General features: G+C 53.2%; 1 protein-coding gene across 7 annotated transcripts in view; it reads right to left on the reverse strand.

The window, feature by feature from the left end:
* Positions 1–23,317, reverse strand: part of ATG13 (autophagy related 13) — a 93,237-nt gene that overhangs the window by 24,933 nt on the left and 44,987 nt on the right. For all 7 annotated transcript variants that reach the window (XM_075325515.1, XM_075325520.1, XM_075325518.1 and 4 more), the window contains exons 6-7: positions 8,435–8,575; positions 7,463–7,503 (exon numbers count right to left, since the gene is read on the reverse strand). In XM_075325515.1, the coding sequence (XP_075181630.1) occupies positions 7,463–7,503; positions 8,435–8,575 (182 nt within the window). The remainder of the gene's footprint in view (positions 1–7,462; positions 7,504–8,434; positions 8,576–23,317) is intronic.

The raw sequence follows: 23,317 nt of genomic DNA on the forward strand, positions 1-23,317 counted from the left end.
GGAAGCTTGCGACCCTTTATGCTGACCAGCGACCAGGATAAAGAGTGCATCCGAACGGCGCAGAGACGCCGTGCGGGAAATGTAGATCCTGAGTGCTCTCACCAGGTCCAACAGATGTAAACCCTTTTCAAATTGGTGAACTGGATGCGGACACAAAGATGGTAAAGTGATATCCTGATTGAGATGAAAGGAAGATACCACCTTGGGAAGAAACTCTGGAATTGGACGCAGTACTACCTTGTCTTGGTGAAACACCAGGAAGGGAGATTTGCAAGATAACGCCGCCAGCTCTGACACTCTCCGAAGAGACGTGACCGCCACCAGAAAAGCCACTTTCTGTGAAAGCCGAGAAAAGGAAATCTCCTTCATAGGCTCGAAAGGTGGCTTCTGGAGAGCAATTAGAACCTTGTTCAGATCCCAGGGTTCCAATGGCCGCTTGTAAGGGGGAATGATATGACAAACCCCTTGCAGGAACGTGCGTACCTTAGGAAGTCGCGCCAGGCGCTTCTGAAAGAATACGGATAGCGCAGAGACTTGTCCTTTAAGGGAGCTAAGCGACAAACCTTTTTCCAACCCAGACTGCAGGAAAGAAAGAAAAATAGGCAATGCAAATGGCCAGGGAGAAACTCCCTGAGCAGAGCACCAAGATAAGAATATCTTCCACGTTCTGTGGTAGATCTTGGCGGAGGATGGTTTCCTAGCCTGTCTCATGGTGGCAACAACATCATGAGATAAACCTGAGGTCCCTAGGATCCAGGACTCAATGGCCACACAGTCAGGTTCAGGGCCGCAGAATTCAGATGGAAAAACGGCCCTTGAGACAGCAAGTCTGGACGGCCTGGTAGCGCCCACGGTTGTCCTACCGTGAGATGCCACAGATCCGGGTACCACGACCTCCTTGGCCAGTCTGGAGCGACGAGAATGGCGCAACGGCAGTCGGACCTGATTTTGCGGATCACTCTGGGCAACAATGCCAGAGGTGGGAACACATAAGGTAGTCGGAACTGCGACCAATCCTGAACTAAGGCGTCTGCCGCCAGAGCTCGGTGATCGTGAGACCGTGCCATGAAAACCGGGACCTTGTTGTTGTGCCGTGACGCCATCAGGTCGACGTCCGGCATCCCCCAGCGGCGACAGATCTCCTGAAACACGTCCGGGTGAAGGGACCATTCCCCTGCGTCCATGCCCTGGCGACTGAGAAAGTCTGCTTCCCAGTTTTCCACGCCTGGGATGTGAACTGCGGATATGGTGGATGCTGTGTTTTCCACCCACGTCAGAATCCGCCGGACTTCTTGAAAGGCTTGTCGACTGCGTGTTCCCCCTTGGTGTTTGATGTACGCCACCGCTGTGGAATTGTCCGACTGAATCCGGATCTGCTTGCCCTCCAGCCACTGTTGGAAGGCTCGCCGAGCAAGATAGACTGCTCTGATTTCCAGAACATTGATCTGAAGGGTGGACTCTCTCTGAGTCCACGTACCCTGAGCCCTGTGGTGAAGAAACACTGCTCCCCACCCTGATAGGCTCGCATCTGTCGTGACCACCGCCCAGGATGGGGGTAGGAACGACTTTCCTTTTGACAATGAGGTGGGAAGAAGCCACCATCGGAGAGAGTCCTTGGTTGCCTGAGAGAGGGAGACATCCCTGTCGAGGGACGTCGACTTCCCGTCCCATTGGCGGAGAATGTCCCATTGTAGAGGGCGCAGATGAAACTGCGCGAAAGGGACTGCTTCCATTGCTGCCACCATCTTCCCTAGGAAATGCATGAGGCGCCTCAAGGAGTGGGACTGGTTCTGCAGGAGAGATTGCACCCCTGTCTGTAGTGACCGCTGCTTGTCCAGTGGAAGCTTCACTATCGCTGAGAGAGTATGAAACTCCATGCCAAGATATGTTAGTGATTGGGTCGGGGTTAGATTTGACTTTGAAAAGTTGATAATCCACCCGAAACTCTGGAGAGTCTTCAGTGCCACGTTCAGACTGTGTTGGCATGCCTCTTGAGAGGGTGCCTTTATAAGTAGATCGTCCAAATACGGGATCACGGAGTGACCCTGCGAGTGCAGGACAGCTACTACTGCTGCCATGACCTTGGTGAAGACCCGAGGGGCTGTTGCCAGCCCGAAAGGTAACGCTACGAACTGCAGGTGTTCGCTTTCTATAACGAAGCGTAGAAAACGCTGATGCTCTGGCGCAATCGGCACGTGAAGATAAGCATCCTTGATGTCTATTGATGCCAGGAAATCTCCTTGAGACATTGAGGCGATAACGGAGCGGAGAGATTCCATCCGGAACCTCCTGGTTTTTACGTGTTTGTTGAGCAACTTTAGATCCAGGACGGGCCGAAAGGACCCGTCCTTCTTTGGCACCACAAACAGATTGGAGTAAAAACCGTGACCTTGTTCCTGAAGAGGAACGGAAGTCACCACTCCTTCCGCCTTTAGAGCGGCCACCGCCTGCAGCAGAGCATCGGCTCGGTCGGGCGGTGGGGAAGTTCTGAAGAAACGAGTTGGAGGACGAGAGCTGAACTCTATCCTGTACCCGTGAGACAGAATGTCCCTCACCCAACGGTCTTTGACCTGTGACAGCCAAATGCCGCCAAAGCGGGAGAGCCTGCCACCGACCGAGGATGCGGAGAGAGGAGGCTGAAAGTCATGAGGAAGCCGTCTTGGTAACGGTTCTTCCTGCTGTCTTTTTTGGGCGTGACTGCGTCCGCCAAGAATCTGAGCCTCTCTGATCCTTTTGAGTCCTCTTGGACGAGGAGAATTGGGACCTGCCTGAACCTCGAAAGGACCGAAAACCAGACTGACCCCTCCTTTGTTGGGGCTTGTTTTGTCTGTGTTGAGGTAAGGATGAGTCCTTACCCTTGGAGTGTTTAATGATTTCATCCAAACGCTCCCCAAACAATCGGTCACGAGAAAAGGGCAAACTGGTTAAGCACTTCTTGGAAGCAGAATCTGCTTTCCATTCTCTCAACCACAGGGCTCTGCGCAAAACCACGGAGTTGGCTGACGCCACCGCCGTACGGCTCGTAGAGTCCAGGACAGCATTAATCGCGTAAGACGCGAATGCAGACATTTGAGAGGTCAATGGTGCCACCTGCGGGGCAGATGTACGTGTGACCGAGTCGACTTGTATAAGCCCAGCTGAAATAGCTTGGAGTGCCCATACGGCTGCGAAAGCTGGCACCAACGACGCTCCAATAGCTTCATAGATGGATTTCAGCCAGAGCTCCATCTGCCTGTCAGTGGCATCTTTAAGTGCCGCTCCATCTTCTACTGCAACTAAGGATCTAGCTGCAAGCCTGGAGATTGGAGGGTCCACCTTGGGACACTGGGTCCAACCCTTGACCACGTCAGGGGGAAAAGGATAGCGTGTATCTTTAAGCCGTTTAGAAAACCGCTTCTCAGGATAAGCGTGGTGTTTCTGGATTGCATCTCTAAAGTCAGCGTGGTCCAGAAAAGTGCTTAATTTACGCTTGGGATATCTGAAATGGAATTTCTCCTGCTGTGAAGCTGCCTCCTCCTCAGTAGGAGCTGGCGGAGAAATATCTAACATCCTATTGATGGACGCTATAAGATCATTCACTATGGCGTCACCATCCGGTGTATCCAGATTGAGAGCGGACCCAGGATCAGAATCTTGATCAGTTACATCCGCCTCATCACCCATAGATTCGTCCCGCTGGGATCCTGACCAGTGAGACGAAGTTGAGGGCCCCTCATAACGAGCCCGCTTAGGTTGTCTGGGACTGTCGTCCGAGTCAGAATCGTCACCCTGGGGTGCATGTGACACCCCCGGAGCTTGGAAGTGTTCCAGCTGAGGGGGACCAGGGAGCAATGATGCCACAGTGTCCATGGTCTGAGTTACTGGTCTAGACTGCAATGTTTCAAGAATCTTTGACATGGTCATAGACAATCTGTCAGCAAAAGCTGCAAACTCCGTTCCTGTCACCTGGACATAGAGCAGCCCCACCTGCGGTACAGGCAGCATATAATGTCTGTGCCTTGGCACCCTTGCGTTTTGCGGACGACATGCTGTTGCCTCCTTGTAATCTAGGAGGGTATATAGCCGAGAATCACCAGCGACCGTACAGCACAAAGTATTTGCAAACACAAAATACTCAGTATACAAACGGCACAAGTGGGGGTGAGCCCTTGAGGGCTGCTTACCGCCCGCTGAACAGCGGGTATGAGGCCGTAGAATCCCGTGTCTGGGTCTCCCCGTCTCCCCTCTGCAGCTCAGCGTGCAGGCAGGAATGGCTGCCGGCGTTCTGTGAAGAGGGGCGGACCGTGGGCGTGCCACAAACAAAGAGCGGGAAACTGCGTCCTACTGTGCCTGGTGTGAGGGCTGGAGTATGTAAAAACGACTCCAGCCCTCAGCGCTGATGCTCTGTACAGCGTCCCGCCCTCCTCCTGACTGGCAGGTGCGGAGGCGGGAACGAACGAACTAGGCCGCAAAAGCCGGGGACTGTAGTAATAAGCGCGGCCGTGATATATGCACGGCCAGCGCGGAAGTCCCCGGCGCACCACAAGTCCCAGCCGCGTCGCAGTCCCAGCGGCCGGCGCGACCGTTCTCCCTGAGTTTACCCACTCAGCTAAGCTGAAGTGAAGAAATGGCACAAGCGCAGCAGCGCTGTTGTCCCCGGCGCACTAACACACCCAGCAATGCTGCGGTGTGCGCGCGTATGCACGGGGACACAGAGTACCTTGACGGAGCAGGGCCATGTCCCTGACGATACTCAGCTCCATATCCAGCGGCTTCTCCAGGGGCTGCGGATGGAGCACGGTCTCAGTGCCTGGAGACCGGTAAAATCCCACTTCGCCCAGAGCCCTAATGGGGATGGGGAAGGAATCAGCATGTGGGCTCCAGCCTCCGTACCCGCAATGGATACCTCAACCTTAACAAGCACCACCGACAGAAAGTGGGGTGAGAAGGGAGCATGCTGGGGGCCCTGTATGGGCCCTCTTTTCTTCCATCTGACATAGTCAGCAGCTGCTGCTGACTAAATAGTGGAGCTATGCGTGCGTGTCTGACCTCCTTCGCACAAAGCAAAAACTGAGGGACCCGTGCTCCCACGGGGGGGTGTATAGCCAGAAGGGGAGGGGCCTTACACTTTTAAGTGTAGTACTTTGTGCGGCCTCCGGAGGCAGTAGCTATACACCCAATTGTCTGGGTCTCCCAATTAGGAGCGAAAAAGAAAAGGCATACAGAACCGGCTGCAATTACACACCTGGAGAATCACAGCCAAATCCTAAGGCCGGTTTCACACATCCGGCTTTTCACCGGTTTGGCGGATCCGGCGCACGCCAGTACAGTGTATATAGTACAGTGTCAGCGCAACAAGCTGCGGTCACATGCTGTCATGTGACCGCAGCATGTGATGCGGAAGTTACAGGGCTGCATTGTACTGCATCACACTGTACTGGCGTGCGCCAGATCCGCAAACCGGCAAAAAGCCGGATGTGTGAAACCGGCCTAAGTACTGACATAGAAGGGGCTGGCTGAGCTATCCAAGTGAGCAGTCAGCCAGCCCCCTCTACATACAGCGCTAGTCACATCACGTGCCGGACAGAAACCAAAAGAGGTTCTGCCGAGACCCAAGTGAGCAGTCAGCCAGCCCCCTCTACATACAGCGCCAGTCACGTCACATGCCGGACAGAAACCAAAAGAGGGTCTGCCGAGACCCAAGTGAGCAGTCAGCCAGCCCCCTCTACATACAGCGCCAGTCACGTCACGTGCCGGACAGAAACCAAAACAGGTTCTGCTGAGGCCCAAGTGAGCAGTCAGCCAGCCCCCTCTACATACAGCGCCAGTCATGTCACATGCAGGACAGAAACCAAAAGAGGTTCTGCCGAGACCCAAGTGAGCAGTCAGCCAGCCCCCTCTACATACAGCGCCAGTCACGTCACGTGCCGGACAGAAACCAAAACAGGTTCTGCTGAGGCCCAAGTGAGCAGTCAGCCAGCCCCCTCTACATACAGCGCCAGTCATGTCACATGCAGGACAGAAACCAAAAGAGGTTCTGCCGAGACCCAAGTGAGCAGTCAGCCAGCCCCCTCTACATACAGCGCCAGTCACGTCACATGCCGGACAGAAACCAAAAGAGGTTCTGCCGAGACCCACGTGAGCAGTCAGCCAGCCCCCTCTACATACAGCGCCAGTCACATCACATGCCGGACAGAAACCAAAAGAGGTTCTGCTGAGTCCCACGTGAGCAGTCAGCCAGCCCCCTCTACATACAGCGCCAGTCACGTCACGTGCCGGACAGAAACCGAAAGAGGTTCTGCCGAGACCCACGTGAGCAGTCAGCCAGCTCCCTCTACATACAGCACCAGTCACATCACATGCCGGACAGAAACCGAAAGAGGTTCTGCTGAGTCCCACGTGAGCAGTCAGCCAGCCCCCTCTACATACAGCGCCAGTCACGTCACGTGCCAGACAGAAACCAACAGAGGTTCTGCTTAGGCCCAAGTGAGCAGTCAGCCAGCCCCCTCTACATACAGCGCCAGTCATGTCACATGCAGGACAGAAACCAAAAGAGGTTCTGCCGAGACCCAAGTGAGCAGTCAGCCAGCCCCCTCTACATACAGCGCCAGTCACATCACATGCCGGACAGAAACCAAAAGAGGTTCTGCCGAGACCCACGTGAGCAGTCAGCCAGCCCCCTCTACATACAGCGCCAGTCACATCACATGCCGGACAGAAACCAAAAGAGGTTCTGCCGAGACCCACGTGAGCAGTCAGCCAGCCCCCTCTACATACAGCGCCAGTCACATCACATGCCGGACAGAAACCAAAAGAGGTTCTGCCGAGACCCACGTGAGCAGTCAGCCAGCCCCCTCTACATACAGCGCCAGTCACGTCACATGCCGGACAGAAACCAACAGAGGTTCTGCCGAGACCCAAGTGAGCAGTCAGCCAGCCCCCTCTACATACAGCGCCAGTCACGTCAAGTGCCGGACAGAAACCAAAAGAGGTTCTGCCGAGACCCACGTGAGCAGTTAGCCAGCCCCCTCTACATACAGCGCCAGTCACGTCAAGTGCCGGACAGAAACCAAAAGAGGTTCTGCTGAGTCCCACGTGAGCAGTCAGCCAGCCCCCTCTACATACAGCGCCAGTCACATCACATGCCGGACAGAAACCAAAAGAGGTTCTGCTGAGTCCCACGTGAGCAGTCAGCCAGCCCCCTCTACATACAGCGCCAGTCACGTCACGTGCCGGACAGAAACTGAAAGAGGCGGCATAAGGAGGTGATGTGTGTCATATAGTATCAGCACATGTGATACATTGGGCGCTTGGTCCAATTCAGGACAAGAATACTGAATCTGCCCCAGAATCTCAGATTTGTCTATATTGTGACTTGGCTTCACTTTGAATGAAAAAGACCCGCACAAGAGGCAGACAGAACGGCTGATCCCATCTGCGGGGGTCAGCGCTGGCCACAGCTACGCAGCACAGGAGAGCTTACCTTCTTTCAGTCCTAAGAGCTGGACGTCTCCAAAATAGATCCTAAAAGAATAAAAAAATATATATATTTATATATTGCACACTTGAAATATAAGAAGACGGCAGTGCATTCTAATCAGCTGAGAAGCGTCGGCAATGCTCCGCGAGCTGCGGTTGTGAGTCTCTGCAGCATTTTGTTACAATGTGTCAGTCTGACGTTCAGGCCACTGAGCATTAGATTTCCTATTGGAGTTAGACGGTTGCGTCACGTGTGACAGCCGGGAGGAGCAGGAGGGGAAACGCAGCTTTGTATGTGAATAGAGAAGATTACATCACATACAGAAAACTGCAAGAATGCAAAATAACGGCAAAATTAATGGGTTTTTTTTTTTAGTTCTGAAGAATTAAAGGGAACCCGGTCACAATGATTTTACCCCTCTACCTTATGTCCTGGAGCAACACTGAAGACAATCCCAGTTTGGTAGTAATGTTATACGCCAGCGCTGAAATATGGAGCCACATTCACATGAGCCTGGATGTGCAGTGGGGGCGGGATCCACTCTGTACATGGACACACCCCCAGTGTATTTCCAGGCTAATTTGCATGTGGCTTCAAAGCTCGATTTCTCAGTTCTGCCACACTATATATTACTACAAGGTAGGATTCATTTTTTAAATTTTGCACTAAGGCCTATAATAAACCACGAGTTTAAAAGTAGTAGAATCATCCTGACAAGTTCCCCCTAAGAATATAGTTTCAAGCATTAGAAAAATAAACAAAATCGAAAATTTATATATTATATTATATATATATATATATATATATATATATATATACACACATACACACACACATATATATATACCCATGCATACATACAATATATATCTCTATATATATATATATACACACACACACATAGAGTTATACAAATATATATATTATAATAATAATACATCTAGTAATCTAAACCGCAGCATCGGCAGCACTGACCTGTAGAGAATGACATATTCATGTCCTTGCTTCCTGGACAGCCTGTAAGCCGGGGTCACACGAGTGACAGCGAGTAAGGACTTCAGTAGTAGTGACAGCCGATTATATACAGTATAGGAGACCTTGATGTCCGGGTCACATCTGCGACACCGAGAGAAAAAAGAAGGGAATTTTGTTTACTTACCGTAAATTCCTTTTCTTCTAGCTCCAATTGGGAGACCCAGACAATTGGGTGTATAGCTACTGCCTCCGGAGGCCGCACAAAGTATTACACTAAAAGTGTAAAGCCCCTCCCCTTCTGCCTATACACCCCCCGTGCTCCCACGGGCTCCTCAGTTTTGGTGCAAAAGCAAGAAGGAGGAAAAATTATAAATTGGTTTAAAGTAAATTCAATCCGAAGGAATTTCGGAGAACTGAAACCATTCAACATGAACAACATGTGTACACAAAAAAACAGGGGCGGGCGCTGGGTCTCCCAATTGGAGCTAGAAGAAAAGGAATTTACGGTAAGTAAACAAAATTCCCTTCTTCTTTGTCGCTCCATTGGGAGACCCAGACAATTGGGACGTCCAAAAGCAGTCCCTGGGTGGGTAAAATAATACCTCGTAATAGAGCCGTAAAACGGCCCTTTCCTACAGGTGGGCAACTGCCGCCTGAAGGACTCGCCTACCTAGACTGGCATCTGCCGAAGCATAGGTATGCACCTGATAGTGTTTCGTGAAAGTGTGCAGGCTCGACCAGGTAGCCGCCTGACACACCTGCTGAGCCGTAGCCTGGTGCCGCAAAGCCCAGGACGCACCCACGGCTCTGGTAGAATGGGCTTTCAGCCCTGAGGGAACCGGAAGCCCAGAAGATCGGTAAGCTTCGAGAATTGGTTCCTTGATCCACCGAGCCAGGGTTGATTTGGAAGCTTGTGACCCTTTACGCTGGCCAGCGACAAGGACAAAGAGTGCATCCGAGCGGCGCAGGGGCGCCGTACGAGAAATGTAGAGTCTGAGTGCTCTCACCAGATCTAACAAGTGCAAATCCTTTTCACATTGGTGAACTGGATGAGGACAAAAAGAAGGTAAGGAGATATCCTGATTGAGATGAAAGGGGGATACCACCTTAGGGAGAAATTCCGGAAACGGACGCAGAACCACCTTGTCCTGGTGAAAAACCAGGAAAGGGGCTTTGCATGACAGCGCTGCTAGCTCAGACACTCTCCGAAGTGATGTGACTGCTACTAGGAAGGCCACTTTCTGTGAAAGGCGTGAGAGAGAAATATCCTTCATTGGCTCGAAAGGTGGTTTCTGAAGAGCCATCAGCACCCTGTTCAGATCCCAGGGTTCTAACGGCCGCTTGTAAGGAGGAACGATGTGACAAACCCCCTGCAGGAACGTGCGTACCTGTGGAAGTCTGGCTAGGCGCTTCTGGAAAAACACAGAGAGCGCTGAGACTTGTCCCTTAAGAGAGCCGAGCGACAACCCCTTTTCCAATCCGGATTGAAGGAAGGAAAGAAAAGTGGGCAAGGCAAATGGCCAGGGAGAAAAACCCTGATCAGAGCACCAAGATAGGAATATCCTCCACGTCCTGTGGTAGATCTTGGCGGACGTTGGTTTCCTAGCCTGTCTCATAGTGGCAATGACCTCTTGAGATAACCCTGAAGACGCTAGGATCCAGGACTCAATGGCCACACAGTCAGGTTGAGGGCCGCAGAATTCAGATGGAAAAACGGCCCTTGAGACAGCAAGTCTGGTCGGTCTGGTAGTGCCCACGGTTGACCCACCGTGAGATGCCACAGATCTGGGTACCACGACCTCCTTGGCCAGTCTGGAGCGACGAGGATGACGCGGCGGCAGTCGGCCCTGATCTTGCGTAACACTCTGGGCAACAGTGCCAGCGGAGGAAACACATAAGGGAGTTGAAACTGCGACCAATCCTGAACTAAGGCGTCTGCCGCCAGAGCTCTGTGATCTTGAGACCGTGCCATGAATGTCGGGACCTTGTTGTTGTGCCGTCACGCCATTAGGTCGACGTCCGGCATCCCCCAGCGGCAACAGATCTCCTGAAACACGTCCGGGTGAAGGGACCATTCCCCTGCGTCCATGCCCTGGCGACTGAGAAAGTCTGCTTCCCAGTTTTCTACGCCCGGGATGTGAACTGCGGATATGGTGGAGGCTGTGGCTTCCACCCACAGCAGAATCCGCCGGACTTCCTGGAAGGCTTGCCGACTGCGTGTTCCTCCCTGGTGGTTGATGTATGCCACCGCTGTGGAGTTGTCAGACTGAATTCGGATCTGCTTGCCTTCCAGCCACGGCTGGAACGCCTTTAGGGCAAGATACACTGCCCTTATCTCCAGAACATTGATCTGAAGGGAGGACTCTGTCTGAGTCCAGGTTCCCTGAGCCCTGTGGTGGAGAAAGACCGCTCCCCACCCTGACAGGCTCGCGTCCGTCGTGACCACAGCCCATGACGGGGGAAGGAAGGATTTCCCCTTCGACAGAGAAGTGGGGAGAAGCCACCACTGAAGGGAAGCCTTGGCTGCCTGAGAAAGGGAGACGTTCCTGTCGAGGGACGTCGACTTCCTGTCCCATTTGCGGAGAATGTCCCATTGAAGAGGACGCAGATGAAACTGCGCAAAAGGAACTGCCTCCATTGCTGCTACCATCTTCCCTAGGAAGTGCATGAGGCGCCTCAAGGGGTGTGACTGGCCTTGAAGGAGAGATTGCACCCCTGTCTGTAGTGAACGCTGTTTGTCCAGCGGAAGCTTCACTACCGCTGAGAGAGTATGAAACTCCATGCCAAGATATGTCAGTGATTGGGCCGGTGTCAGATTTGACTTTGGAAAATTGATGATCCACCCGAAACTCTGGAGAGTCTCCAGAGCAATGTTGAGGCTGTGCTGGCATGCCACTTGAGAGGGTGCCTTGACAAGCAGATCGTCTAAGTAAGGGATCACCGAGTGTCCCTGAGAGTGTAGGGCTGCTACCACTGTTGCCATGACCTTGGTGAAGACCCGTGGGGCTGTCGCCAGGCCGAACGGCAGTGCCACGAACTGAAGGTGTTCGTCCCCTATGGCGAAGCGCAGGAAGCGCTGATGCTCTGGAGCAATCGGTACGTGGAGATAAGAATCTTTGATGTCGATTGATGCTAGGAAATCTCCTTGGGACATTGAGGCGATGACTGAGCGGAGCGATTCCATCCGGAACCGCCTGGTTTTTACGTGTTTGTTGAGCAGTTTTAGGTCCAGAACAGGACGGAAAGATCCGTCCTTTTTCGGCACCACAAACAGGTTGGAGTAAAAACCGTGACCCTGTTGCTGAAGAGGAACAGGGATCACCACTCCTTCTGCCTTCAGAGTGCACACCGCCTGAAGAAGAGCATCGGCTCTCTCGGGGGGGCGGAGATGTTCTGAAAAATCGAGTCGGAGGACGAGAGCTGAACTCTATCCTGTAACCGTGGGATAGAATGTCTCTCACCCATCGGTCTTTTACCTGTGGCAGCCAGGTGTCGCAAAAGCGGGAGAGCCTGCCACCGACCGAGGATGCGGTGTGCGGAGGCCGAAAGTCATGAGGAGGCCGCTTTGGGAGCGGTTCCTCCGGCGGTCTTTTTAGGACGTGACTTAGACCGCCATGAATCGGAGTTCCTCTGATCCTTCTGAGGCCTTTTGGACGAGGAGAACTGAGACCTGCCCGCGGACCGAAAGCTCGATTGTACCTTCCGTTGTTGAGGTCTGTTAGGTTTGGACTGGGGTAAGGATGAGTCCTTTCCCTTGGATTGTTTAATGATTTCATCCAATCGCTCACCAAACAGGCGGTCGCCAGAAAATGGCAAACCGGTTAAGAACTTTTTGGAAGCAGAGTCTGCCTTCCATTCACGTAGCCACATGGCCCTGCGGACTACCACCGAATTGGCGGATGCTACCGCCGTACGGCTCGCAGAGTCCAGGACAGCATTAATGGCGTAGGACGCAAACGCCGACGCCTGAGAGGTTAAGGACACCACTTGCGGAGCAGATGTACGTGTGACTGCATTAATCTGCGCATGACAAGCTGAGATAGCTTGGAGTGCCCATACGGCTGCGAATGCTGGAGCAAAAGACGCGCCGATAGCTTCATAGATGGATTTCAACCAGAGCTCCATCTGTCTGTCAGTGGCATCTTTGAGTGAAGCCCCATCTTCCACTGCAACTATGGATCTAGCCGCCAGTCTGGAGACAGGAGGATCCACCTTAGGACACTGAGTCCAGCCCTTAACAACCTCGGGGGGGAAGGGATAACGTGTATCCTTAAGGCGCTTGGAAAAACGCTTATCTGGACAAGCTCGGTGTTTCTGGACTGCCTCCCTGAAGTCAGAGTGATCCAGAAACATACTCAATGTACGCTTGGGAGACCTGAAACGGAATTTCTCCTGCTGAGAAGCTGACTCCTCAATTGTAGGAGCTGGTGGAGAAATATCCAACACCTGATTGATGGTCGCTATAAGGTCATTCACTATGGCGTCCCCATCAGGAGTATCTAGGTTGAGAGCGGCCTCAGGATCAGAATCCTGATCGGATACCTCCGCTTCATCTTCCAGAGAGTCCTCCTGCTGAGACCCTGAGCAGTGTGATGAAGTCGAGGGAATTTCCCAGCGACCCCGCTTAGGCGGCCTGGGACTGCGGTCCGTGTCAGAGACCTCACCCTGGGACCTATGGGTCACTCCAGGAGCACTTTGCTGCTCCAATTGAGGGGGGCCTGGGGTCAATGATTCAACAGTGCCCGGGGCCTGAGTCACCGGTCTGGACTGTAAGGCTTCTAGTATCCTAGCAGACCATTTATCCATACTCTCAGACAGTTTGTCAGCAAATACTGCAAACTCCGTCCCTGTCACCTGGACAGTGGTAGCAGGTGGTTCCACCTGGGCCACCAGTAGCAGAGGCTCCGGCTGAGTAAGTGCCACAGGGGCCGAGCATTGCACACAATGAGGGTCGGTGGAACCTGCCGGTAGTATAGCCGCACATGAGGTACAGGTTGCAAAGTAAGCCTGTGCTTTGGCACCCTTGCTTTTTGCGGACGACATGTTGTTGTCTCCTCTGAGTACAATCCAGGAGGGTATATAGCCAAGAATCAACAGAGCGACCGTACAGTGCAAATGTATAGCCTATAAGCCTATATATATATATATATACACACTTCGGTACTCAGTGGGGCCAGCACCACAGGTGCTGCTTACCGACCGCTCAAAGCGGTTGTGTGATCACCAGATTCCCTGCCTGGGCCTCCCAGAGCCGTGTTGTCTCTCCTCTCCAGCGTCAGAAGTGCTGACAGGAATGGCTGCCGGCGTTCTGTGAGGAGGAGGGGGCCGTGGGCGTGCCCTAGAAAGTGCGGGAATCTGGAGCCCCACTGTGCTGAATGAGGGGGGAGGAGGATACAAAGTATGCTCCAGCCCTCAGCGCTGACGTCCTGTGCAGCGTCCCGCCCTTCCCCTGACTGGCAGGCCTGGGGGCGGTAATATGCGATACTAGGCCGCAAAAGCCGGGGACTAAAGTTATAAGCGCGGCCGGCATATAAGCGCGGCCGGCGCGGTAGTCCCCGGCGCACTAACACACCCAGCAGTGCTGCAGTGTATATGGCACAAGCGCTCCATGCGCGGTCCCCACGGGGACACAGAGACATACTTCACCCAGAGCCCATTAAGGGATGGGGAAGGAAAACAGCATGTGGCTCCTGCCTATGTACCCGCAATGGGTACCTCAACCTTAACAGCACCGCCGACCAGAGTGGGGTGAGAAGGGAGCATGCTGGGGGCCCTGTTATGGGCCCTCTTTTCTTCCATCCGACCTAGTCAGCAGCTGCTGCTGACTAAGCTGTGGAGCTATGCGTGGATGTCAGCCTCCTTCGCACAAAGCATAAAAACTGAGGAGCCCGTGATGCACGGGGGGTGTATAGGCAGAAGGGGAGGGGCTTTACACTTTTAGTGTAATACTTTGTGTGGCCTCCGGAGGCAGAAGCTATACACCCAATTGTCTGGGTCTCCCAATGGAGCGACAAAGAAAAATATATAAATTAAAATTAAGAATTAATGCAAGACGGATCACAGTGTAGACAGACATGACTGTAGCTGGAGCTTAGGCTATTCAACTGCTGAGAATTTAAGGCTTTGTGCAGCTCTGCTTCACAGCTACACTACCGACACTCACCTTCCCCCATAGATGCAGATACATACAGTCAGGACAGGACACTTTAGTCTTAATGAGACATCCAATAATGTTGCACACGCTTAGTTTAATTTCTCAAGACATTGTCACAGAGTTAGGAGAAACTTTCCCCCCCCCCTTTACACTGAGCTCCACATCCTTTGCACTGACTGTGAGCTAAATAATACAAATCTGGATCCAGTAAAATAAATAAATAGAATATATAATGCACTAAAGGAAAAGAGGATTTGGAATACTCGTCATAAAATCCATTTTTCAGATCCTTCCTTGGGGGACACAGGAGACCATGGGTGTATGATGCTAACACTAGGCAAGAAAATAAAATCAGTGCCTCCTCAGCAGGGTGCAATCACCAAGAGCCAAACTGAGCAGTTACTCGAAAAGCATTAGAAAAAAGAGAATTTTGTTTACTTACCGTAAATTCTTTTTCTTATAGTTCCGACATGGGAGACCCAGACCATGGGTGTATTGCTTCTGCCTCCGGAGGACACACAAAGTACTACACTAAAAAGTGTAGCTCCTCCCTCCTAGCATATTCACCCCCTGAATAACCAAATATAGCCAGTTTAGTGCAAAAGCTGAAGGAGGACATCCACCCACAAGTAGAGATAGAGCAAAACCCGGAACAACCGGCACCTCTGTCTACAACAACAGCCAGTGAAAACACACGGAACAAGAAACCTGCCAACAGGCAACAGGGAGGGTGCTGGGTCTCCCATGTCGGAACTATAAGAAAAAGAATTTACGGTAAGTAAACAAAATTCTCTTTTTCTTCATCGTTCCTTCCATGGGAGACCCAGACCATGGTACGTCTCAAAGCAGTCCATGGGTGGGAATAAACAGAAAACTGAGAAGTAGGCAAAACCTAACTTCACAAATGGGCGACAGCCGCCTGAAGGATGCGTCTGCCCAAGCTCGCATCTGCCGAAGCATGAGCATGCACTTGGTAGTGCTTCGAAAAGGTATGCAGACTAGACCAAGTGGCAGCCTGACAAACCTGCTGAGCCGTAGCCTGGTGCCTGAAAGCCCAAGAGGCACCGACAGCTCTGGTCGAGTGTGCCTTGATCCCCGGCGGGGGAGGCACCTGAGTACTCTGGTAGGCATCGGATATGGCCGACCTAATCCAACGAGCTAGGGTCGGTTTAGAAGCCGAGAGACCCTTGCGCTGACCAGTGGTCAGCACAAAAAGAGAGGTGCACCGCCTAAGAGCGGCGGTGCGTGACACATAGATCCGGAGCGCCCGCGCCAGATCTAAAGTATGCAACGCTTTCTCAAAGCGATGAACAGGGGCCGGACAAAGGGAAGGCAATGAAATGTCCTGGTTAAGGTGGAAAGGAGAGACCACCTGTGAGGTAAATCCGGAGATATGACGATAAATCATGATATTCAAGTATGTCAGGAAGCCCTCTCCTGGTGTCACCCCCCCTTTCCTTCACACAACTGGTTTAGCAACAAATCCCATGGCCATGTCCTGTGATATGGAGATGAGGTGGTGTGGGAACAATGGACACAGGATGACTCCCTGCCGTCACCCTGTAACAAGAGTTGTATCTCATTAGCAAGGCTATGGAAATAGCCAGACAGAACGACTCCAGTAAAAAATGGTTCATATCTCGCAAGCCATATTTCCGATAAATATGGCAACCATAAAAATGGTGTCTCCGCATGTGGACGATGCCGGCACACCCTTTTTATGGGAGCAGGACATTGGGAAATGCCCCAGGCGTGATATCAGCCAATGGGGAACTGGCAGACAGGTCATGAGTCCCCTCGTTCTGTAGCTAAATTCATAACTGTCACAATGAGAGCATTGGCGTCCGCCTACGACGCTCCCAGGCAAAGTTATAGCCAAAATCCCCTTTGCTGGATAATTCTGATCCATGCAGGGGGAGTGGCAGTGCTTCCCTGTGAGGTCACTAAGGTAGGAGGGGACCTGGATCTGCCCAGGTTGATAACCCTACTTCGGCCATTTTCCAGCGTTCTTTCGCTGGGGGCACGTGTAGGAAACATCTGTGGGAGTTCCTGGAAACCTGGTCTACAGCGCCCCCCTGTGGCCAGACGCACAAGGTAACTGATTGAATTGCATACCTGTTGTAAACCATGCTTTATCTGTAACTGTACTCTGACATATGTATATTCTGTAGATTCCCTATTGTATATATTGTAGTTTCTAGTGTGCTTTAGGCTGATTAAATTATATAATTAATCTTGGGCTGTTCTGTTATCTCGATCTTGAATCCCACGTCTGTGTGTTCGGCTAATAGTTACCGTAAATCGGTTGGTGGCAGCGAATTGTGCCAAGGATTATTGTGGGGAGGCCAGTGAGATTCGGGGAGATTTTATATATTCCGCCCGCGGAGGTCGGGGGAATATATACCTTACTCTCACCGGGGACCCTTCAATAATCGGCACAAGTAGTATAGCGGCCTCCTTGCTTATTGTCGGGCAATTCCATAATTGGCCTGACTATAAGAGGGGCGCTAGAGAGCGCGTCACGTGCTCTGTCTGTCGGTCGGGAGGTATAAAGGAGGGGTGACCCCCACTTGTTACCCCCCGATTGTGACGTACTGGTAGCCAGCGCGGGGGATTTCTGAGTGACCCCCCCGGTGGTTTGTGACATATTGGTGGCATAGCGGTGGGATCGAGATAATAGTGTGTGTGAGTGTGAGACCCATACTCCCAGACACTAAAGACTGCCTGCAGCAGCTGTGGCTGCTGGGGTCTTCAGACTAGCTCAACACTAGAGTGTCAGAGTGCAGATACTGTAAGGTGTGTGGAGGCATCAGGTGTCAGTTCTGTGTCAGTGACCAAAAGTCTGCAAGAATGGCTGATGGCACCAGGAGCAGAGCTATGCAACTGGCCAATGCTAAGGCAGGAGCCGAAGAGAGGGAGGACGGTGCTGTGGACAGCAATGAGGAGGTCGCCCACGAGTCCTCCAGGAGCTCGACGCCAGAAAACCGTTCTGCCGAGGACATTGCACAACCTGGCACTGCTGGACAAGATGAGGAGGAGCTCACCCAAGGTTCCTCAACGAGCCAGATGCCAGCCCTCCGCTCTGAAAGGGACAGTGAATCGCCTAGCTCTGCAGCGTGCCGCAGATCACCACGTGCCATTCCACCGAGCCTGGGAGGCTCGGATAGCCTTCTTCAAATGGCTATGGCCCTTCTCCAGGCTGGAGACCAGGAGGGCTACAAGGAACTCCTGGCAGAGCGCAGGGCAGAGCGGCAGGCAGCGCGTGACGCTGAGGCTGCGGAGCGGCACGCAGAGCGTGAGGCTGCGGAGCGAGAGCGGCAGGCAGCGCGTGAAGAGCGAGAGCGAGAGCGACAGGCAGACCGTGACTACCAGCTGCAGCTAGCTCAGCTCCGGCCCTCATCAGCCACACGTGACCTTCGAGACACCAAACTTCCAAAGGTCCGTGTTGAGGACTTCCCAGTGCTGGAGAAGGATGGAGACTTGGACTCTTTCTTGACTGCTTTTGAACGGACTTGCTTGCAGCACCATCTGGACAAGGACCAGTGGGCCAAATACCTGACCCCCCGTTTAAGGGGTAAGGCCCTGGATATCCTTGGGGACTTGCCTGCTGAGGCAGATCAGGGCTACGACACCATCAAGCGGGCCCTGATCCAACAGTACAACCTCACTCCAGAGTCCTACCGCAAGAAGTTCCGGAGCCTACAGAAGGGACCAAAGGACTCCTGGGCTGACCACCAGCGGGCACTTGCCCGAGCTGCCGACCACTGGACCCAAGGCCTGCAGCTTTCCACCGGACCAGAGATCCTGGACTTGGTCATCACGGAGCAACTCTTGTGGAACTGCCCGGAGGATCTCCGCCAGTTCATCCGAGACCAGAAGCCAAAGGGGTCCACGGCTACAGCTGCCCTTGCCGATGACTACACCAACAACCGGGCCCCTGAGGCCAGGAGAGCGGCCACCAGCAGCACCTGGAGAGGGGGTAAGATGAATTCTGCGACTGCCCCACCTGCCCCTAGACTGCAGGGGGTGTCCCCCTCAACTCCCCTCTCCAGGCCCGTGGCGGAACCAAGACGGTGCCACCAGTGCAACCTACCTGGACACTTCAAGGCCATGTGCCCTCAGCGTCCCAAGGCCCCGGCTCCGTCCCCGTCCCAAGGGCCGCCCAAGGTGTATTGTGTGGGTGGGGGTGGTGGTAGGTCCCTGGACAGCTTCCAACCTGTCACCGTCGGCCGGTCTGTGACCATAGGACTGCGAGACAGCGCCTCGGAGGTGACTCTGGTGCGGCCGGAGATGGTGTCCCCCCAAGACTTGATCCCTGGAAAAACCCTCGCTGTCTCCGGGATTGGAGGCACTGACCCGGCGCTGCCTGTTGCTGACATTTATGTGGACTGGGGCGCAGGGCGGGGGGTGAGGGAGGTGGGGGTAACTGATCGGATCCCTGCAAACGTGCTACTTGGGACAGATTTGGGGCAGATAACCTCCCAGTTTGGGCCCCAACCAAGGGCTGAACCTTCAGCCCGTACTGACATGACTCCTAACAATGTTAATGTGTTATCTATGAATGATGTAAGGGAGGAGGGAGTGAACTCTGATATTTCTGCTTGCATAGACACCATAGACACACACTCAGCTGCAGCTGTGACAGGGGAGGGGGTCAGAGAAAGGTGTGACAATGCCTCTACAAGTAACCAGCCTGTGAGCTGGGATCTGTTGCCCTCTGCAGGGATAAGCAGAGAGCAGGGTGCTGCAGGGGGAGGACCAGTGTGTGGGGTGGGGGCTACCACAGCAAATGTGGGGTCCCCAAAGATTTCACAGCGGGGTTCTGTTGCTGCAGGGGGGGAACAGGCAGGTGAGATTGGGGCCGGTCCAGGAGCGGAAGTGCTCCCAGGTAAGATCTCGGTGCATGGTTCCCCCACAACCGGGGTGTCAGGAAGCCAGGTAGGTCTGCCTGAACCGGCGACTTGGTCAGGAACGGAGGAGGAGCAGGCACGACCCACGGTCGCAGCGGCTGTGGCCGCTGTCACCCGCAGTGGGAGTGCTGGAAGCCAAGGGGCCTCCCGGAGGTCCGATAGCTCTTCCCCTTCTGACCAAGTGGCAGCCGAGTCAGGTGGAGGCCAGGACACAGGTCCCGGGGTACTGACCGAAGATGTGACAGTCTCGTCGATTCTGGCCACATCTAGTCAGGGGTTTCAGGCAGCGTTAGAAGCTGACGACAGCCTGAAAGCTCTTAAGGAGCAGGCGGCCCAGCCTCCCTCGGACTCGGACCCGGAGCGAGTGGTCTGGGACCAAGGACGGCTGTACCGGGCCACGGTCCAGCAGGGTTCACCGGAGGCGTGGCCCAGGGACCGACAGTTGGTGGTACCCTATCCGTTCCGGACGGAGTTGTTGCGGATCGCACATGAGGTTCCGATGGCCGGACACCTAGGGATCGCTAAGACCAAGGCCAGGTTAAACCAGCATTTCTACTGGCCAAAAGAAGGGAATTTTGTTTACTTACCGTAAATTCCTTTTCTTCTAGCTCCAATTGGGAGACCCAGACAATTGGGTGTATAGCTATTGCCTCTGGAGGCCACACAAAGTATTACACTTAAAAGTGTAAGGCCCCTCCCCTTCTGGCTATACACCCCCAGTGGGATCACTGGCTCACCAGTTTTAGTGCCAAAGCAAGAAGGAGGAAAGCCAATAACTGGTTTAAAGACCAATTCAATCCGAGGAAACATCGGAGAACTGAACCATACCACATGAACAACATGTGTACCCGAAAAAACAGAAAAACCCCGAGAAAACAGGGCGGGTGCTGGGTCTCCCAATTGGAGCTAGAAGAAAAGGAATTTACGGTAAGTAAACAAAATTCCCTTCTTCTTTGTCGCTCCATTGGGAGACCCAGACAATTGGGATGTCCAAAAGCAATCCCTGGGTGGGTAAAAGAATACCTCATGATAGGGCCGTCAAACGGCCCTCTCCTACAGGTGGCCAACCGCCGCCTGAATGACTTATCTACCTAGGCTGGCGTCTGCCGAAGCGTAGGTATGCATCTGATAATGCTTGGTAAAAGTAAGTAGACTCGACCAGGTGGGTGCCTGACACACCTGCTGAGCCGCAGCCTGGTGCCGTAATGCCCAGGATGCACCCACGGCTCTGGTAGAATGGGCCTTCGGCCTTGAGAGAACCAGAAGCCCAGTAGAACTGTAGGTTTCAAGAATTGGTTCCTCGATCCCCCGAGCAAGGGTGGATCTGGAAGCTTGCGACTGTTTACGCCGACCAGCGACAAGGACAAAGAGTGCATCCGGGTGGCGCAGGAGCGCCATGCGGGAAGTAGAACCTGAGTGCTCTCACCAGAACCAACAGATGCAAATCTTTCTGAAATTGATGGACTGGACGAGGACACAAAGAAGGTGAGGTGATATCCTGATTGATATGAAAATGGGATACCACCTTAGGGAGAAATTCCGGAACCGGACGCAGAACTACCCTGTCCTGGTGAAGGACCAGGAAGAGAGTTTGTATAAGAGCGTTGCTAGCTCGGAAACTCTCCTAAGAGACGAGAACGTTAGTAGAAGGCCACTTCCCGTGAAAAACGGGAAGGGAGACATCCTTCAAAGGCTCGAAAGGCGGCATCTGGAGAGCAATTAGAACCTTGTTCAGATCTCAGGGCTCAAACAGCCGCTTGTACGGAGTGCTGAGAAGACAAACTCCCCGTAGGAACGTGCGTACCTGAGGAAGTCGTCGTTTCTGAAAAAAAATACAGATAGCGCTGAGACTTGTCCCTAAAGGGAACTGAGCGACAACCCATTTTCCTACCTAGATTGCAGGAAGGAAGGAAACATAGACGATGCAACCGGCCAGGGAGAAACACCCTGCGCCGAGCACCGAGATAAGAACATCTTCCACGTCCTGTGGTCAATCTTGGCGGACGTTGGTATGCTAGCCTGTCTCATGGTGGCAACCACGTCCAGAGGTAATCCTAACGACACTAGGTTCCAGGACTCAATGCCACACCATCCGGTTGAGAGCCGTAGAATCCAAATGGAAGAATGGCCCTTGAGACAGCCAGTCTGATTGGTCTGGTAGTGCCCCCGGTTAGCCTACCGTGAGGCACCACAGAACCGAGTACCACAACATCCTCGGCCAATTTGTAGCGACGAGGATGGCGCGGCCGCAGTCGGTCTTGATCTAGCGCAGTACTCTGGGCAACAATGCCAGAGATGGCACCTAAGGGAGCTGGAACTGCGACCAATGCTGAACTAAGGCGTTTGCCGCCAGAGCTCGATGATTGTGAAACCGTGCCATGAAGCTGGCACATTGTTGTTGTGCCGTGACGCCATTAGATCGACGTCCGGCCTCTGTCAGCGGCGCCAGATCTCCTGAAACCCGTCCGGGTGAGGAGACCATACTCTTTCGGCCACACCTCAGCGACTTAGAAAGTCAGCTTCCTAGTTTCCACACTTGGGATGTGAATTGTGGATATGGTGGATGCCGTGTCATCCACCCACATCAAACCTGCCGGACTTCCTGGAAGGCTTGCCGGTTGCGCGTTCTTCCTTGGTGGTTGATGTATGCCACCGCTGTGGAGCTGTCCGACTGAAGTCGGATATGCTTGCTTTCCAATTGCTGTTGGAAGGTTTGTAGGGCAAGATACACTGCTCTGTGTCAAGAACATTGATCTGAAGAGTGGACTCTTGTCTGAGTCCACGTACCCTGAGCGCTGTAGTGGAGAAAAACTGCTCCCCACCCTGATAGACTCGCGTCTGTCGTAACTATCGCCCAGGACGGGGATAGAAAGGACCTTCTTTTTGACTAAGAGGTGAGAAGAAGCCACCACCGTAGAGATTCCTTGGCCGCCTGAGAAAGAACGACGACTCTGTTGAGGGACGTCGACTCCTTGACCCATTGGCGGAGAATGTCCCATTGTAGTGGACGCAGTAAAACTGCGCGAAAGGAACTGCCTCCATTGCTACCATCTTACGTAGGAAGTGCATGAGGCGTCTCAATGTGTGCGACTGGTTCTTAAAGAAGAGCTTGCAGCCCGTAGGAATGCTGTTTGTCTAGCGGCAGCTTCACTATCGCTGAGAGAGTAAGAAACTCTATGCCTAGATATGTTATCGATAGGGTCGGGGTCGGATCTGACTTTAAAAAGTTGATGATCCACCCAAAACTCTAGAGAGTCTCCAGCGCAACGTTCGGGCAGAGTTGGCATGTTTCCTAAGAGAGTGCCTTGACAAGTAGATCGTCTAAATACGGGACCACAGAGTGACCCTGAGAGTGCAGGACTGTGACTACTGCTGCCCTGACCTTGGCGAAGACCAGTTGGACTGTCGCTAGCCGGAAGGTAGAGCTACGAACAGAAGGTGTTCGTTTCCTATAACGAAGCGTAGAAACGCTAGTGCTCTGGATCAATCGGCACGTGTGGATAAGCATCCTTGATGCCTAACGATGCTAGGAAATATCCTTGGGACCTTGAGGCGATGACATGGCGGAGGGATTCCATCCGGAACCGCCTGGTGTCCACGAGCTTGCTGAGCATTTTTAGATCCAGAACGGGACGGAACGGCCCGTTGTTATAGGTACCGCAAAGAATTTGGGGTAAACCGTGACCTTGTTCCTGAAGAGGAACGGGGGACATCACTCTTTCTGCCTATAGAGTGCACCCTGTTTGCAGAAGAGCAGCGGCCCGGCCGGGAGGTGTCATTGACCTATGGCAGCTAAATATCGCCAAGGCGGGAGAGCCT

The sequence above is a fragment of the Anomaloglossus baeobatrachus genome, chromosome 10 (assembly GCF_048569485.1).
Source record: "Anomaloglossus baeobatrachus isolate aAnoBae1 chromosome 10, aAnoBae1.hap1, whole genome shotgun sequence".
NCBI lineage: Eukaryota > Metazoa > Chordata > Amphibia > Anura > Aromobatidae > Anomaloglossus > Anomaloglossus baeobatrachus.